Source organism: Amblyomma maculatum, chromosome 1, assembly GCF_055883805.1.
Source record: "Amblyomma maculatum isolate TAMU_Amacu chromosome 1, ASM5588380v1, whole genome shotgun sequence".
Lineage (NCBI taxonomy): Eukaryota > Metazoa > Arthropoda > Arachnida > Ixodida > Ixodidae > Amblyomma > Amblyomma maculatum.
The window spans coordinates 477402393-477419564 of NC_139344.1; the positions used below are offsets into that span (position 1 = coordinate 477402393).

The 17172-nt window shown below is 46.8% G+C and overlaps 1 protein-coding gene across 1 annotated transcript in view; it reads left to right on the forward strand.

The window, feature by feature from the left end:
- LOC146210045 (uncharacterized) overlaps positions 1-17172 on the forward strand; it is a 37421-nt gene that overhangs the window by 13405 nt on the left and 6844 nt on the right. The window contains exons 2-3 of the mRNA XM_084581647.1: positions 13367-13555; positions 14707-14843. Of these exons, the coding sequence (XP_084437773.1) occupies positions 13367-13555; positions 14707-14811 (294 nt within the window). The 3' untranslated portion in view covers positions 14812-14843. The remainder of the gene's footprint in view (positions 1-13366; positions 13556-14706; positions 14844-17172) is intronic.

The following is a 17172-nucleotide window of genomic DNA, read 5'->3' on the forward strand; positions in this document are numbered from 1 at the left end:
CACCAGCCAGCAAAGCGAATGATGATCGGTGATGACTATAATGGAACGTCCATAAAGGTACGAGCGAAACCGCTGTACGCCAAAAACGACGGCAAGGCACTCTTGCTCCGTCACGGTATAGTTGCGTTCAGACTTGCTAAGGGTGCGACTTGCGTAAGCGACAACGCGTTGGTTTCCGTCATGCCGCTGTATGAGCACAGCACCCACGCCGATGCAACTTGCGTCAGTGTGGAGTTCAGTGGGAGCTGTCGGGCTGAAATGACGCAGTATGGGCCGCGAGGTAAGAAGAAACTTGAGCTGGCGAAACGCAGAATCACATTCAGGCGTCCATTTGAAAGGAATATCTTTCTGCAAGAGGCATGTGAGGGGGTAGGCTACGTCAGCAAACTTAGGGATGAAACGTCGAAAGTAAGAGCAAAGTACCAGACAGCCCTGCACCTACCAATGAACACCTCTAACGCAAAACTACTAGCTCTTGGCGTTCACAACACCTTCGAAGAAATCAAAGAAGCCCAACTGGTCAAGCAGATAGCCAGGCTCCAGCAGACTCCTACGGGGCGCTCGCTTCTTAGGCGACTGGGGCTAGGTGCAACTGTGGAAATCGAGAATCGTACTGCGAGCATACCGGACGCAATTCGCCAGACGCTAAAGGTTAGCTCCCTTCCCTGGAACATGGACCCCAACTTGCATGTGGCCCGTAGAGCAGCTCGGGCGAAGTATGTACAAATAAATTTAGCTACAAGATCCACAACGGTATACACGGACGCGGCTCCTTATACAGGAATCTCACATAATAGCGCAGTGGCGGTAGCTATTGATTCCAACCTAAAGGAACTAGCTAGCGCCTCAGTCAGGGAATGCACGGTAACCGAAGGGGAGGAGCTGGCCGTTACTCTTGCGGTGGTAGCCGGGTATCGAAGCAACACGTCCCTTACCATTCTTACAGATTCGAGAGAAGCGTGCCGTAACTACATGAACGGCCGCATAGGTCGCTCCGCGATCAGGCTCCTCCAGAGCGCGACCCCATCAAAAGTCAAACACAACATCTACTGGGTGCCAGGACCACGGCCGCTCGATGGAAGCGCACTGGGTGCGGCCTGCTGCGTCGCGCCGCCGTCAATGGGCAAGCGCGTCCTCGGGGAGTTTACAGTTGCGCCCGCTATTTCTGCTGAGGGCGCCACTGTTCGGGGACACGTCACCGCCGAGGTCGCCGGCTCCGAGCGCGCGGTTTGCTTCCTTTCTGAGCGCGTTCGCCTCGCGTCTGCGTGGTAAACGCAAACATTTTGTGCCCGCGTGTGCAAGCACGTTAACGTTGAGACTGGATGCGTTTGTTTTTTAAGGCGAAAGCCGTTCTAGGCCCATGGAACGAAAATCTATGCGCAGAAGCTGTGCCTGTTATCGGTGCGTCGCATCTGTGCACTGGTGTGCCAGTCGCAAAAGCGGACGTGCAAGGAGGGAGATTAAGAATGAAAATGATTGATGGTGATAGGTAATCAATAACAGTTATAGAAATTGATAGAGATAATGACTAATGCTAAAACCTAATAATGGTTAATAATGACTAAAATGATTTGTAATGACCAGTATATTAAACTACGACATGTAATAACCGCAATTGATGAGTAAAAGTGCTTTGCAATGTGTGGTAATGACTATAATAGCTAGGCATGACTCATCATTACGGTTAATGGCAACGAAATGACCTATATGTGAAACGACATCTAATGACCACTGCTCATTCTAAATGAGTAACCTGCTTAGTTGTGAGTGATAGGGGCTACAATGACTACGCAGGCAGACTCATCATGACTGAGAAACGACCAATATATCAAACGACGACTTGAAATGACGAACTGTGACAAACGATGAGAGGCAAATGATAGGAGAAGGGTAGGCTTTCGCCGTCCTGCGCTTAAGAGACATCTAAGAGACCCTCTAATTTTTTCTGCTGAGCTCGCTTCAGGCAAAGACAGCCGCGAGGAGTGGAAATGCACTCGCTTCCTTTGAATTGAAAGCGGCGCTGCGGTTAAAAAGTTCAGATGCTGAAGCATAATGCCCTATCAGCTGCCATTGAATTTGCTACAAGGGACAGCAGATTGGACTTGTTGGTGATTGATTATAGGTTAACCGTGCAAACATTGCGACGGGAACACAGGAGAAGAAGACGGCATAACCGCGCTAGTTGTGTCGTCCTCTTTTCCTGTGCTCCCGTCACGTTGTTTAACCTATTTAGTTACCAGGGAGCTGGCCAGTACACTAGGATTTTTTAACTATGTGTTGTGAAGCAGATGAACACAATGAGTTAGCACTAGAAGCTTTTCTCGCAGGTTATGTTGCGAGGACATATCAGAAAAAGCTACGAAGGTTTTTTTTTTTATTAAGCATGCAATTTGTTCTAAATTTTGCCGCGCTAGTCTGAGTGGCCTTGCAAGTAAAGGAGCCTGTGCATACAGCATTTGTTTATACTGTTGAGACTGTTTGAGCCGATGCGATAAAATGAAAAGCCACGTTCGACAGAAAATCCGGCGCCCGCTCTGTAGGCGGACAGTCGGGAAAAAAACCTCTCTCGTAAAAGGCACTTTAGCTGGTGATATGGCCAGACACCATTGGCGCAATGAGAACACATGACATGTTCAATATGGCAGGAGCTGCCAAACCAGAGAGAGTCAATAAGATGTAAGGGTGACATGGGAATTATTGAAAGCGGGAACCTTAGATCCCAAGTCAGGCAATCTATACTCCTATAGGGCACGTTCGTACGGCTGCATGAGGTAAGGAGGGGCTTTATATAGCTATGTGTAGGGTGCTATTTCATATAATGCGGTGGCTTAAGGCTGCATTCTAATGATATGAAACAGAGGCAGCAATTACGGCATACGGTGAATAAGCAGGTAGCAAAGTGCGGGCACTCTAACGAGGCTCCTCAAGCAGACTTAAGAACCGCAAGTTTTGTTTATCACTACCAGGTTGTTGCTTAATTTATGCAATATTTGGTAATGGTTTTGAGGCGACATGTCAGTCGAGCAAGAGCTTGTTGCAGGAAATATAGTCAACTGGACCAGTTACAGGTTAATAAAAACCAAGGACAATGGAGGCTTGATATACCCCGCAAAGGAAGTAATCAATATTTTCAGCTTACGAGCACCTTCATTAACAGGATGATGAAGTCTGAAGAGGTCCGGTGAAGTAGCAAGCTGTGTAAACTTTTGGTTTCATAATTGTTTCCTCACTGTACACAGTACCTGCAGCTAATCTATAAAAACAATGATCGTACCCATGCTAAGGCGCTATGCAAGATAGCTTTAAGTTGCTGCCTCCACTGATAGCGAGCTGGGCTGGAAAAATCAACTCAACAGTGGAGCGATGTGTATGGCTCTGGCATAAACCTCTCTCAAGAAAGGTTTTCCGTCCGCGATTGGTAATTTTCTTCCTTTTTTTTTTGTGTGGCCATTAAATAAGCGTACTTAGCTGCTCGCTGAATCTCGGCTGCAGTTGCGTTTTGACGCGTGAATATTCTTGTGATCACAGCTAATAGTTTCACAACAGCAACACTCGATGCGCGTTCTTCCATTAAAAATTACGAACCAGCAAAATTGTATGGGTTTGCGAGCAGCCAATAAAAATATTATTAAAAACTTTCGGCGCATATACGTAGCACCTTGAGGCAGACCGGCTCTATCAAGAGCGCTTACTTTGTCCGGTCATGCAAAATGCGGGAAGCCATGACGGATAGCGTTCTGGCGTACAATGTTTAAGGTCTCCAACTGAGTCGAAGATCCCAGGTTATCATCTAGATTTAACTTAATAAACATCTTCATATTTCCACCGTAAAATTTGTCACAATGAGATAGAAAGGTTGGTTACATGTCTCATTTTCACAGAGGTTGCTCATAGTAGGACATTTTTTTATTGAATAGCGCTGGCAGCTTAGAACAGGTTGACATAAATAAAAGCTGTATGCAGGAATGAGTAAATGGTATGAAAATGACACACGGAATTCGCGACACAGTTCAGTGGTTATGCATTAGGCTACCATGGCAGCTGAACAGCTTCGAATTGTTCACAGACGGGTCACATTTTCATGTGACGAACAACTGCACCCGATGCAACATCACGGTAATGCGAGCTCTCCATTCGAGTGGCCTTGAACCACCGTGACTATAAGTTTTTCGGGGTACACTTCAGTGTACATCCTTGCCGAGCAAGCGCCAAGTGCTGACATGGTCACACTAGACATGACAGTATATACTAATTCTTGTTTCCAAATTGTGTGAAGCGGAGCTCTTATATCCTTAAAATAAAGCGCTTCTACCACGCCGACGCCTCCCTCAAAGCGCAGCCAGGCGCAGCTCTCCACGCGCGGCTGTCCCCGAACGGTGACGCCGCGGCGGTGGCGACTGGAAGTAGGCGCCTCCCGCCGGTTTCGGGCGATGTAGCAGGCCGCACCTAGTGCGCTTCCATCGAGCGGCCGTGCCAGGACACACCGACATAGCAGGGAACGAACGCGCCGATCAGGTAGCTCGAGGGTACACGAACCGAGCTTGCTCCCAATCGGACGATCTACCCGAGCGAGCCGGCCCTACGTACTCAGGCATTCTGAACTACTATAAGGGGGTACGGATCCGCTATCCGCCGCCTCATCGGGATCTAAAACCACAAGACGCAGTGTACTGGCGAAGACTGCAGACAGGAGCATTCCCTAACCTGCATATCCTTAGCAAAGTTCACCCGTCACAATATCGGGACACCTGCCCATGGTGTGGTAGCAAACCTTCGTTATACCACATCACGTGGCAATGTAGAAATAACGATAGCTGTCGTAAAGACCCGAGTGCGGAACAGTGGGAGAGCCGGCTCTCCAGCGGCGATTTGGATTGCCAAGTAGGTTTCCTCCAGCACGCCCAGCGAGCAGCGAAGCTCAGCGAAGCCCTGGAATAGGGGCACCGACCCTGTGAGAAGTCGTAAGATGCACCTCTCCTGCTACTAGCACAAGACCTTCCTAGAGAAACTAACGTATTTCCTATCGTATCCTATCCTATCCCAGGAAGCTCCTGAGTTCTTTCACAGACTTGGGCTCTTTGACGCAGCTGACAGCTTCAATCTTCTGTGGGTCATTCCTAACACCGTCTTTGTAAACCAAATGCCCAAGCACAACGATCCGGCGTTCACTGAAGCGGCACTTCTTAGAGTTCAGCACGAGACCTGCTTTCTCCATTCAGTTAAGGACCACAGCTAAACGGCTGTTATGCTCGGCGAAGGTCCTCCCGAAAATCACTACGTCATCTAGGTAACACATGCAAATTTGCCACTTCAGTCCACGCAAAATAGTGTCCATAAATCTTTCAAAGGTAGCCGGAGCGTTGCATAGGCCGAAAGGCATCACGTTAAATTCATCCGAAGCGGCACTTCTTAGAGTTCAGCACGAGACCCGCTTTCTCCATGCAGTTAAGGACCACAGCTAAACGGTTGTTATGCTCGGCGAAGGTCCTACCGAAAATCACTACGTCGTCTAGGTAACACATGCAAATTTGCCACTTAAGTCCACGCAAAAGAGTGTCCATAAATCTTTCAAAGGTAGCCGGAGCGAGTCACGAATGCCGTCTTCTCCTTGTCTTTCGGATGCATCGGTATCTGCCAGTATCTGGACCGTAAATCAACACATGAAAAGTAGGAAGCTGAATGGAGGCAGTCAATGGCATCATCAACACGCGGGAGCGGATAAACATCCTCCAAGCACCTCCACCACACTAGGTAACACATGCAAATTTGCCACTTCAGTCCACGCAAAATAGTGTCCATAAATCTTTCAAAGGTAGCCGGAGCGTTGCATAGGCCGAAAGGCATCACGTTAAATTCATCCGAAGGGGCACTTCTTAGAGTTCAGCACGAGACCCGCTTTCTCCATGCAGTTAAGGACCACAGCTAAACGGCTGTTATGCTCGGCGAAGGTCCTCCCGAAAATCACTACAGTTTATTTACAAAGTGGTTCTGCCCCTTAGCCTGATGTGCTAACCAAGATATAGTGAGCTTCCTCTTCTTCCACTTCTATTTCGGAGAGCCTCTTTTTGCACTTCCTTGTTCTCTTCAGTTCGCATGCCTGACAATATTATTATGGATACCTAGAGAGGAAAGTTTTGCGAGCAAGTGTGAGCGCGGAACACGGTCGAAGGCCTTGAAGAAATCTATAAATATGGCGTCAATTTGAAAGTTTTCTTCCCTAAAGTGAAGGATGTCATAAGTGAATTCAGCCAGTTGAGTTTCGCAGGAGCAGTGTTTTCGAAAACCGTGTTGATGGGGATAACAGAAGTTTATGGAATCGAGGTGCTCATTAGGCTGGATGATATAACATGTTCAAGTAATTTGGAAGGGATGCTGGTTAAAGAAATAGGGCAGTAGTTGGAAGGATTTGTGCAGTCACCTTTTTTTAAGATCGGGACAATTTCTGCCTTTTTCTAGTTGTCAGGGACGTCTCCGGATTCTAATGATTGGGCAAATATTAGATGCAGTATCTGGCATGATACTGCACAGGCATTTTTAGTAATTTACTGTTGATCTGGTCGCAACCAGCTCGTGAAGAAGTCTTGAGTGAACTGATTAGGTTAGCTATGACTGCCGGAGTGACTGTAATTTGGGGCATGTCTACTGTTGAGATGGCTGGAAAAAGATTTGGACAGCCAGCTGCTGGGGAGAACACTGAACAGAAATATTCATTTAGGATTGTTGCGCTCTTATCACTGTCTCTTGGTTCAAACTAATAATATAGGAGGACAAATATTTTATTACTGCATCGTATTTAAATACGGGCTGAAAACAGTAATTATTTTTTTTTCGTTTCCGCCTGCACTGGCTCTCCGAAACCCCTCTCCTTTGTATATGTTGTTGCTCACCCCCCCCCCCCCCCCCCCCCCCCAGGGTGTCGCACCAGAATATTTTCGGGTTCGGTTAGGGTTCCGGTTCATGCCTTTCGGGTGCGGGTTAGGTTACGGCTCCGAAGACGCATTTCGTTCCGGTTCGAACAGGTTCGAGCCTGCCTGAACCGGGTCAAACGGGTTCAAATAGGTTCAGAAACAAAAAAAAACGTTGGGTATGTTTTTTAGTCCACTTTTTTATTACTCAGTTTTCTTTCTTGTTCTAGTGCATTATAATAGCTGGAAATTCGCATAGTTGTCCATCTATTGTTTTTGTCGTCAAATATGACGGTCTTCACTGCATATACAGACCTCAGCACAGTGTTTACAATGAGTGACCGACGATTAGAGTAGGATGGGGAAATAATGATTATTTTCATTGACATTTCGGCAACAAAAGCAGTCACGCGCCGCGTGAAAGTTAAAAGAAAATAATGTTTCTCACTGCACTTTTCAGGTACACCGAATTTCACACGAAGTTTATTACAGAGTGAAACCTCCGCTAATCCATGTACAACCATGTTTTGTCCGGCTCCCGCTAAATAACTTTGAAATCAGATCAGGGACGGACCAAGTAAACTCCCTTAAGGCTAAAATGTATATACCATACGTGCATTTCGCACAGCACGCGGACGCATTTCGCGTTTCAATGAAGATGAATGGCAAAGTACCCGGGTTCCGCCAGGTATTGGTCTTGGAGTGATTATTTTATTTACCGGATGCGACCACCATCTTGTTGCGCGTCATGGTTTGACGCTAGACTCGAATGTTTAGTCGCATAATTTACAAGCATGACATGACATCATGGCTGCTGGCAATATGTTTCATTGTGGACTCAGTAGAAGCTGCCAAGTTTTTTTATTTGCCAGCATAGAAAGACCGAAGGAAGTGGATATTGTCGAGGGTTGTTGATGTTATCCGGGTTCGATGACAAAAGTGGACATACTTTAGTCCAGAAAATGCCCTCTCGATGCTGACTTGTGTAGATGTCCCAGCAAGATGTGTTGTAGCTAGTGAATGCAGTTCTGGGCGCCGCAACTACTTCTTTTCCTCCCTAAATTTCAGAGCAATCCAACTCGAGTCTTTGCTTAATCTGGGCACATTTTCAAAATCAAGCGTCTCTTATGGAAAGAGAAGACTGCGTTGCAAGCACTCGAAAACCGCGGCAGTTATCACAAGACTCAAAAAGTACGGAACCTGCTCTGCGAGTTTGAAAAGGCGCCCAGAATAAGCAAAGCCTCGAGTTATAATATAACAAACTTGTTCCTCTGAATCAATTTATTATACTGTCACCAACACACGTAGCAGGCAGCACAACAACCGAGCTGGCCCTTTTTAATCAAGCGAAAAACTCGAGAGAGAAGAGGATGACGCTTAGCCACGTGCCAAGACATTCGGCCACTTGGTGGCGCCAGAAGATGCTCAGCGGTGTGGCATTGTCCCCCCTTCCAAGGGGCATTGACCCGATGCCGCAAGCGTAGGGGAATAGTAGAAAAGCGGGGCAAGTTATACGGGAAAGTCTCTGGCTCTGGTTTGGACTCTGAATTGGTTTACCGATTGTAATAGGGCTTCATTCTGGCAACGTGAACTATTTCAGATTTCGGCTGCCGAGAGGAGCGTACAGTGCCTTGTGGTAGCACCTCGTAATTCACCGCGCTGAGGCGGCAGAGCACTTCGTAAGGTCCAAAGTATCGCCGCAGAAGCTTTTCAGAGCGCCCTCGCAACCGTATTGGGCTCCATACCCAGACTTGGTCGCCGGGCGTGTAAGTCACCTCTCGGTGTCGCAGATTGTAGCGCTGGGCGTCGTGTACTTGTTGGTGCCGAATTCGCTGTCGGGCAAGCTGGCGTGTAGCTTCTGCGTCACGAATAAATTGGTCAGCTCCCACGATAAGGGAGGGAGCAGAATCTGGAAGAAGCACGGCATCCAGCATAGTCAAGGGTTCGCGTCCATGAACCAAATGAAATGGAGTGAAGCGTGTTGTTTCCTGGAGTGCAGTGTTGTATGCGAACGTGATGTACGGCAGAATTCGGTCCCAGTTCCCATGATCGTCGTCTACATACATAGAAATCATATCGGCAATTGTCTTGTTAAGCCGCTCAGTCAGTCCATTAGTTTGAGGATGATAGGCGGTGGGTGCGGTGGGTGGTGCCACTGAGTCGAAGTACCTCACTCGTGAGTGCCGACGTAAACGAGGTTCCTCTGTCAGTTAAGACGACTGTTGGCGCACCATGACGGAGTACAATGTTGTGAATGAAGAAATGCGCAACTTCATCTGCGGTACCACGGGGAATGGCCTTGGTCTCACAGTAGCGGCTGAGGTAGTCAGTGGCAACCGCTATATACCTGTTACCCATGGAGGACTTCGGAAATGGGCCCAGTAAGTCCATGCCGACCTGTTGAAATGGGAATTTCGGGGGATCGATAGGCTGTAAGAGCCCAGCTGGTTTAATGGGTGGTGTTTTCCGCCGCTGGCACTCACGGCAGGTACGAACGTAGCGGTGCACAATGGCAGCTAGCCTGGGCCAGTAGTACTTTCGGCGTATCCGTGCCAATGTGCGAGAAAACCCGAGATGGCCGGAAGAAAGGTCATCGTGGCACGCACGAAGAACTTCGTCATGTAGCGTTGTGGGTACTACAAGCAGATAAGCAGTTTCTGTTGGACCGTAGTTCTTCTTGTAGAGCACACCATCGCGCAGGCAAAATGACGACAGTCCGCGCCTGAAGAGCTGAGGAGGAGATGACACGGTTCCTTCGAGGCATTCAATGAGGGGCAAAAGTTCAGAGTCAGCCCGCTGCTTTCGGGATAAGGTGGACGTCGCGATAACACCGAGGAAAGCGGAATCGTCGTCGGAGCCGTCCGCGTGGCAGGGAGTAGGGGCGCGGGAGAGACAGTCAGTATCATTGTGTTTCTCGCCGGACTTGTGCACGATTGTAACGTCAAATTCTTACAATCGAAGGCTCCATGAAGCAAGCCGACCCGATGGATCTTTCAGGTTTGCCAGCCAACACAGAGAGTGATGGTCGCTCACGACACGAAACGGGCGACCGTACAAGTACGGACGAAATTTCATGACTGCCCAAACAACAGCGAGGCACTCCTTTTCGGTAGTTGAATAATTAACTTCGGAACGGGACAAAGTGCGACTGGCGTAAGCAATGACACGTTCTGCACCGTCCTGCCACTGAACAAGGACCGCACCGAGGCCAACGTTACTGGCATCCGTGTGCAGTTCCGTGTCGGCCTCTTCATCGAAGTGGCCAAGTATTGGCGCACATTGGAGACGGGATTTTAGTTCCGTTAAAGCGTTTTCCTGGTCGGGGCCCCAAACGAACGGCTCGGCGTCTTTTGTCAGGCGGGTCAGAGGCTCAGCGATCTTGGAGAAATTGTTAACAAAGCGACGATAGTACGCGCAGAGGCCGCCCTTACAAAAATGGTCGTCAACAGTCTTTCGAATTTGTATTAACACCTTATTGACTCTATCAATATTGTACGTACTTTTAATCTCTATGGACATGTGTAAATACGAAGTTCATACACGGTTACATTTGTGTATTTAGATCAGTTCATATAAAGTTAGTACATAGCAAGTTGTTAGGTGAATATACTTCTCTGTGTATACGCCTGTCAATATACAGCAGGGGAGTAGCCAGGGCCCTGTTTCGAGGTCAAAACACCTTTCAAGAGTTTTTGAACTCCTTTTTTCGGCCTTTTTCGCAATTTTTTTTATCGATGCCGTATAACGCCCTCGACTATTATGTGTGATTATACCACTCATACACAGCTATCGCAATATATTGAAGCAATTTGGCATGTCAGACAAAATGTTCAGATCGAAAGTATATAGTCCCAATTAACTGACCGAGTGCATGCTGTTCATTGCAAATCATATTTGGATTACTTTTTTTATTTTTATTATGAGTAACATCTGTCAAAAAAAAGAAATGGAAAAAGAGAATTGATGCGACCAATTTGCAAGAATCATTGATAAAAATGTATAAGTTTAAATTTTGAAAAATTTAACTGGTTACAATTTCACTCTATCTTCATCGCGCATTTCTTCGTCAAGCGTCCGCTCTTGTTGAGGACGCACTGAGTCCTGTTATCGAGCTCGCTCGCACCATTAAAGACTAAAACATCACAAATGGAAGGTAAACGCGGACAGCACGGCGTCAGCCACCGCGCCGCCAACTTTACGATGGCGAATGTGCGCTGTGTGCTGTTGTCGGGTTACATCGCGCAATGCTCTCCAAGAGGCGCACGCCCTGGAAGCTCGGATCCACGTAGCCCAGAAGCTGTATGGGCGGGACTTTAGCATTATTTGATGGTATGCACACAACTATTGAGTATATGCACATGTTCAGTAAAATACCGAACAAGCTCCCCCCCTCCTCCCCCTTCCCTTTTCACGCGCCGAAATTACTGGAAAATGGAGAGTGCTTTTCCCTGACGAGGACAAAACTTTCACTAGAAAAAAAATGAACTTCTCTTTCTTTTTTTCTTTTCTCGACACGATCGGGATTAGAACTGTGCGCCCAGACGCCGTCGAGCCACCCCACTGTTCACGCTACGCCCCTGCCCACCACTTATGCAAACAAATCGGCGTCCGCGTCGCTGACATTTTCTATCGCCGCGCTCAATATGTTAGCAATTACTTATTCACTTCTGCGCCACAGCTCCCGGCAAGGCAGCGGCCATATCTCAGCCCATCTGTTCCTGACCGCACCCATCGTATGTTTCGCTCGCGGAGGTTATCCGAGACCACAAAGCAGCCTTTGGGCATGTGCGTCAACCGAGCGAGTCCTCTACAGGATCTACTTTGGTTTGTTATGTTTTTGCTGGAGGTGGTGTCTGGGTGAGGTGCGTGCTAAGGGCAAGGGTAGAGAAGGGAGGCGCGCTAATGTTAAAAAAAGAGAGCGGAAGAGGGAAGGCGCAGAGAAGGGGGCGGTGCGGGCGAACTAGCACACATAACGGCATAGAATGCACCCGCAGAAACACGCATATACGCTCTCTGCCTTCGCATCGCGCTCATTCAGCCTGGTGAACTATATCACCGCGCAACCTGCGGTCCGCAGCACTGACCTTGCTCTGCGAATAATTTAAGCGCCCTTACGGCACAATTAACAGCAAATAACATGCAGAACCACGGAATATGAACCAGCTGTAGCTGAACATATTCATCCTTCCGTGTGTTGTTAGTTCTAGCTGCAGCCACCCTCTCGAGAGGGTGGTTGCAAGGTGTCTTTCAAATCCAATGCGCGGGGAGGATGCAAGGAGGCGCTTGACCATCGGAGCGCGCGCCTTTGAGCTGGAGGAGGGGGAGTGTCTAGCCGTCCTGCGAGCAAAGCACACAGCAGCACGCACGCATTCTTCACCCCCCCCCCCCCCCCTTGAAGTGCGGAAGGTGTGAAAGGAGAAGCGGGCAGGCTTGCCAACGTAGACAGCATGGTATCAAACCTGTGACGGCTTGGAGCTGCCCTCGGCAAATCACAGAGCAGGTTGCACGCTTTCTTCCTTTCGTTTATTTTTTTAAAGTTTGGTATGGACTGCTTTAGCCTGCTCGGCAGCTAGGTAGCGCTGGCGATTTGACTGCTACGTTAGCATTTACGCGCCCTTCAATCAATCAATCAATCAATCAATCAATCAATCAATCAATCAATCAATCAATCAATCAATCAATCAATCAATCAATCAATCAATCAATCAATCAATCAATCAAATTATCACTCAATCAATCAATCTTATTTTCAAATCCGAGGACGGGGTAGGGGGGGGGGGGCTCCTCAGCGAGAAAGCAGTTGCAAACTGCTTGAGAGTTTACATGGAACACATTACAGGCAGAAACATTGCAGGCATTACAGAGATGAACAGCATCAACAGTAAAAATAAAGGAAAATAGCCATGTGTTTACCGAATAACAGCGCAATTTCACGGTAATACCGAGGTGATGTCATCAATACACCGAAAAGGATGGCTTCAAAGTTTCACAAAATATTCACGAAGCTGTCTCCGAGTAAAAGTAACCAAATCAGCAATCAGTTTTTCGTGTTTATTTAGCATAAATGGATGATGCTCTCAGTCTTGAGAGCTATATCTTTTCCGCCACTGCAAATCTGCATGTGTGTGAGCGGGCGTGTGTGCAAATAACTTATGCGCAGGTACTCAATATGTGTGGCCCCGCATACGGTCACAACTCAAGTTTTCATTACAATGAGGAAAGCAAACACACGATCCATGCAGCGCGCTGTGAAGAAGCGGGCTCGCCACTCCGAGTCTCTGCGTCACCTCGAGTACCAGCCACCCCACAAAACCACCGGAAGAAAAAAAACGACAGCAAAAGATTGCGAACGCACAGAACCGGGGCTCGCTCGGCATTCCACGCTTCCCGCCTTTCGTCTGAGCAGCGCGGCAGCGCGACTAAAAAAAAAAAATAAGCGAACTCCACGATACACGCGCGAGCGGACGCCGAGACTACGGCTTGGCTACGGCACCCATGTGTCACGTGATTTCTCTCCGAATGCCTGCAAAAATAGAGGCTTGTGTCACGTGATCGTGCACCGAAGACCTGCAAAAAACCTTCTCGGGGAGGCGGCGTTTGGCGACGCCGAGCACGGAAAAAAATACTTGTTTCTGCCAGAAATCTTCAATGTAAGTTGCCAAACGTTTTTATTCCTTTTTTATAAACCCTTTGCGCATACTCACGGAAAATTTTACGTTTCTGAACTGAGCAGTTTTTAACTTACACGCGTTTACCCATTTTTTAATTTGCTGCACACAGCACGACCAATGTGCTAGGAAGATTTTTCATCGTTTAGACTTTTTAGCACCTAGTTAAGTTCTGAAAAGTGATCCTCGATGGTCCGCGGCCTCTTTCCGATCATTTTGCAACAAAGTTCAGATAGTTAAGGCGTTGTCTTTTTGCGGAGTTTTACCAATTATTCAAACGTAAACAACCGTTTTGCCTCGCAGCCATAACTGTCAGCTTCAAATATTGAGAGAGGCCTTGTACTGCGTAAAAGTGATGTAGACGCTATTTTTATCTTCCATCAGATGTGCGCGATCGCTCGCTACCTATCTTTTTTATTTATAGGGTTTCTTTGCTGAGTTATTTGCACATAGAGCCAGTAATTCGATGTTGATTGGAATAGTCCATAAGCAACGACTTTTGCGCTTAAAATTATACTGTATTTTAAGCTTTCCTTTCGAGTAAGCACAGATTGGGGTGGGGAGGGGGGTGATATATCATTTTATTAATAACAATTCGCAGACTCCAACACAGTAATAGTTATATTTGTGTCCTCAGTAGGTCAGTACGTATTGTTTATTTAAGCCCCAACGTTTTTTTTTTTTTTTTTTTTTTTACGGAGGCGTGGCAAGTGATGTGGGTCAAGCTAACAATTGGCTGTGAATTAAGTGATTAGAGCTTTCAAACTTAGTCTTCTGTTTTGTTTAATTTCTAAGAACCTTTAAGCTTGACAGAGAAACAGCATATTTTGAAAAGTGAATTTCAACTATGGAAGTTCTTCGTTTATGAATGTTTGACATTGCTGACAAGAGTCAGAATTGAAACAGATGATAGGATCGAGTTTTTTGGTAACTTATGGCATGTGACCTAGAGCTGCTAGGAATTCATTTTCTGAGACAGCTTTTCTTTAGGAGTATTGGGAAAGTAATGGTATGTTATGGATTTTGAGAAGCATGGATTTAATGAAGTCTTTCTTTTACTGCGTTTACGGCTTGTTTGGCAATAATGCTTGCAGTCCAGCTGATGCAATTGTATTGTCACACTGCTTTTGCAGCAGATTTCATCTGCCATCGAGGGAGTGCTGCCTGAATATGAAGCAGACAGCGTCATGAATCTGTTGAGGCAGTTTATTCTATCAGCCATGGGTGCCCTGCCCTAAAGCATCCTTCCTGTAATGGAGACATTGAATTGGTAGGTATCACATGCTGATGTTTTTTGCATTCATGTGTTTGCTTTATAACTGTAAAATTTTTACTGGTTCATGCTTTCTTGCATTTATTGTTTTCTTTTGAGAGTATAAAGGGCGGATGTGTAACAGGCTTCATTAAAGCAAAGCTTGAAACCAGCTCGGTGTTGTTATATGACTCTTGCTGTGTTTTTAGCGCAAGACTGACGTGTTGGTGAATCTTGCTCATAGTCTGCACTAAAGAAAATTTTTCGTGGCCTCTTCAGAGCTTTAAAACAGGAGATATACTTAGCTGTTTTATTGCAGTAGTACCTACTATTTCTAGTTGAGGCAAAATTGAGTAAACCTGTGTTTTAATAGCTCAGTGACAAACATGGTTTCATAATATAGCTGACTGCACTGTGCATATGTGTGCATGTTCATGCTGACATTCAGTTACTCTTTATTTAGACTGCCTCAGCATATGTACCACGGCCGCTCGATGGAAGCGCACTGGGTGCGGCCTGCTGCGTCGCGCCGCCGTCAATGGGCAAGCGCGTCCTTGGGGAGTTTACAGTTGCGCCCGCTATTTCTGCTGAGGGCGCCACTGTTCGGGGACACATCGCCGCCGGGGTCGCCGGCTCTGAGCGCGCGGTTTGCTTCCTTTCTGGGCGCGTTCGCCTCGCGTCTGCGTGGTAAACGCAAACTTTTTTTTGTGTGCGCGTGTGCAACCATGTTAACGTGGAGACGGTATGCGTTTGTTTTTTAAGGCGAAGGCCATTCCAGGCTCATGGAGCGAAAATCTGTGCGCATAAGCTGTGCCTTTAATCTCTGGGTCGCATTTGTGCACTGGTGTGTCAGTCGCAAAAGCGGACGTGCAAGGAGGGAGATTAAGAATGAAAATGATTGATGGTGATAGGTAAACAATAAAAGTTATAAATAGACATTTATATAGGTAATGACTAATGGTAATGACTAATAAAGGTTAATAATGACTAAAATGATTTGTAATGACCAGTATATCAAACTACGACATGTAATGACCATAATTTATTAGTTCAGTTGTGACTGAAATTAGTAAAAGTGCTTAGGGATGTGTGGTAATGACTATAATAGCTAGGCATGACCCATCATTACTGTTAATGACCACGAAATAACCAATATGTGAAGCCACGACATGTAATGACCTCCGCTGGTTCTAAATGAGTAACCTGCTTAGATATGAGTGATAAGGGCTACAGTGACTACGCAGGCAGACTCATCATGACAGGGAAACGACCAATATATTAAACGACGACTTGAAATGAACTGTGGCAAACGATGAGAGGCAAATGATAGGAGAAGGGTAGGCTTTCGCCGTCCTCCACTTAAGAGACATCTAAGAGACCCTCTAATTTTATTTTCTGAACTCGCTTCAGGCAAAGACAGCAGCGAGAAGTGGAAATGCACTCGCTTCCTCTGAAATGAAAGCGGCGCTGAGGTTAAAAAGTCCAGATGCTAAAGCATAATGCCCTATCAGCTGCCATTGAATTTGCTACAAGGGACAGTAGATTGGACTTGTTGGTGATTAATTATAGGTTAACCATGCAAACAACGTGACGGGAACACAGGAGAAGAAGACGGCACAACCGCACTAGGTGTGTCGTCCTCTTTTCCTGTGTTCCCGTCACGTTGTTTAACCTATTTAGTTACCAGGGAACTGGCCAGTGAACAAGAATTTTTAACGATGTGTTGTGAAGCAGATGAACACGATGACATAGCACCAGAAGCTTTTCTCGCAGATTATGTTGCGAGGACATATCAGAAAACGCTACGAATTGTTTTTTTATATAAGCATTCAATTTGTTCTAAATTTTGCCGCGCTAGTCTGAGTGGCCTTGCAAGTAAAGGAGCCTGTGCATACAACATTTGTTTATACTCTTGAGACTGTTTGAGCCGATGCGATAAAATGAAAAGCCACGTTCCACAGAAACTCCGGCGCCCGCTCTGTCGGCGGAAAGTCGGAAAACACCTCTCTGGTAAGAGGCACTTAAGTTGCTGATATGGCCAGACACATTTGGCGCAATGAGAACACATGACGTGTTCAATATGGCAGGAGCTGACAAACCAGAGAGAGTCAATAAGATGTAAGGGTGAAATGGGAATTATTGAAAGCGGGACCCTTAGATCCAAAGTCAGGCACACTATACTCCTGCAGGGCACGTTCGTACGGCTTCGGTAAAGAGGGTCTTTATATAGCTATGTGTAGGGTGCTATTTCATACAATGCGGTGGCTTATGGCTGCATTCTAATGATATGCGACCGAGGCAGCATTTACGGGATACCGTGAATAAGCAGGTAGCAAAGTGCGGACAC